We start from the raw sequence: 1219 nt of genomic DNA, 5'->3' as shown, positions 1-1219 counted from the left end.
CTGACTTACAGCCTGTTCAAAACCCAGAGCATGCTCTTGTCAGCAACAAGCAGGAAGGGCCAGCCAGATCCTGACTTACATTCTGTTCAAAACCCAGAGCATGCTCTTGTCAGCAACAAGCAGGAAGGGCCAGCCAGATCCTGACTTACAGCCTGTTCAAAACCCAGAGCATGCTCTTGTCAGCAACAAGCAGGAAGGGCCAGCCAGATCCTGACTTACATTCTGTTCAAAACCCAGAGCATGCTCTTGTCAGCAACAAGCAGGAAGGGCCAGCCAGATCCTGACTTACATACTGTTCAAAACCCAGAGCATGCTCTTGTCAGCAACAAGCAGGAAGGGCCAGCCAGATCCTGACTTACAGCCTGTTCAAAACCCAGAGCATGCTCTTGTCAGCAACAAGCAGGAAGGGCCAGCCAGATCCTGACTTACATACTGTTCAAAACCCAGAGCATGCTCTTGTCAGCAACAAGCAGGAAGGGCCAGCCAGATCCTGACTTACATACTGTTCAAAACCCAGAGCATGCTCTTGTCAGCAACAAGCAGGAAGGGCCAGCCAGATCTCTGACTTACAGCCTGTTCAAAACCCAGAGCATGCTCTTGTCAGCAACAAGCAGGAAGGGCCAGCCAGATCCTGACTTACAGCCTGTTCAAAACCCAGAGCATGCTCTTGTCAGCAACAAGCAGGAAGGGCCAGCCAGATCCTGACTTACATACTGTTCAAAACCCAGAGCATGCTCTTGTCAGCAACAAGCAGGAAGGGCCAGCCAGATCCTGACTTACATACTGTTCAAATCCCAGAGCATGCTCTTGTCAGCAACAAGCAGGAAGGGCCAGCCAGATCCTGACTTACATACTGTTCAAAACCCAGAGCATGCTCTTGTCAGCAACAAGCAGGAAGGGCCAGCCAGATCCTCTGACTTACAGCCTGTTCAAAACCCAGAGCATGCTCTTGTCAGCAACAAGCAGGAAGGGCCAGCCAGATCCTGACTTACAGCCTGTTCAAAACCCAGAGCATGCTCTTGTCAGCAACAAGCAGGAAGGGCCAGCCAGATCCTGACTTACATACTGTTCAAAACCCAGAGCATGCTCTTGTCAGCAACAAGCAGGAAGGGCCAGCCAGATCCTGACTTACAGCCTGTTCAAAACCCAGAGCATGCTCTTGTCAGCAACAAGCAGGAAGGGCCAGCCAGATCCTCTGACTTACAGCCTGTTCAAAACC

At 51.2% G+C, this 1219-nt stretch overlaps 1 protein-coding gene across 1 annotated transcript in view; it reads right to left on the bottom strand.

Moving 5' to 3' along the window:
* Positions 1 to 1135, bottom strand: part of LACBIDRAFT_332838 (uncharacterized protein) — a gene marked incomplete at both ends in the record, with an annotated part of 7804 nt that extends 6669 nt beyond the window's left edge. The window contains 17 exons of the mRNA XM_001887401.1: positions 10 to 12; positions 80 to 82; positions 150 to 152; positions 220 to 222; positions 290 to 292; positions 360 to 362; positions 430 to 432; positions 500 to 502; positions 571 to 573; positions 641 to 643; positions 711 to 713; positions 781 to 783; positions 851 to 853; positions 923 to 925; positions 993 to 995; positions 1063 to 1065; positions 1133 to 1135. Coding sequence (XP_001887436.1) covers positions 10 to 12; positions 80 to 82; positions 150 to 152; positions 220 to 222; positions 290 to 292; positions 360 to 362; positions 430 to 432; positions 500 to 502; positions 571 to 573; positions 641 to 643; positions 711 to 713; positions 781 to 783; positions 851 to 853; positions 923 to 925; positions 993 to 995; positions 1063 to 1065; positions 1133 to 1135 — 51 coding nt within the window. The remainder of the gene's footprint in view (positions 1 to 9; positions 13 to 79; positions 83 to 149; positions 153 to 219; positions 223 to 289; positions 293 to 359; positions 363 to 429; positions 433 to 499; positions 503 to 570; positions 574 to 640; positions 644 to 710; positions 714 to 780; positions 784 to 850; positions 854 to 922; positions 926 to 992; positions 996 to 1062; positions 1066 to 1132) is intronic.
* Between the last annotated feature and the right edge of the window lie 84 nt (positions 1136 to 1219).

Source organism: Laccaria bicolor, genomic scaffold (assembly GCF_000143565.1).
Source record: "Laccaria bicolor S238N-H82 LACBIscaffold_45 genomic scaffold, whole genome shotgun sequence".
NCBI classification, from domain to species: domain Eukaryota; kingdom Fungi; phylum Basidiomycota; class Agaricomycetes; order Agaricales; family Hydnangiaceae; genus Laccaria; species Laccaria bicolor.
The sequence above is the reverse complement of the archived record's forward strand: the minus strand, read 5'-3'. Positions and strand labels throughout refer to the sequence as shown.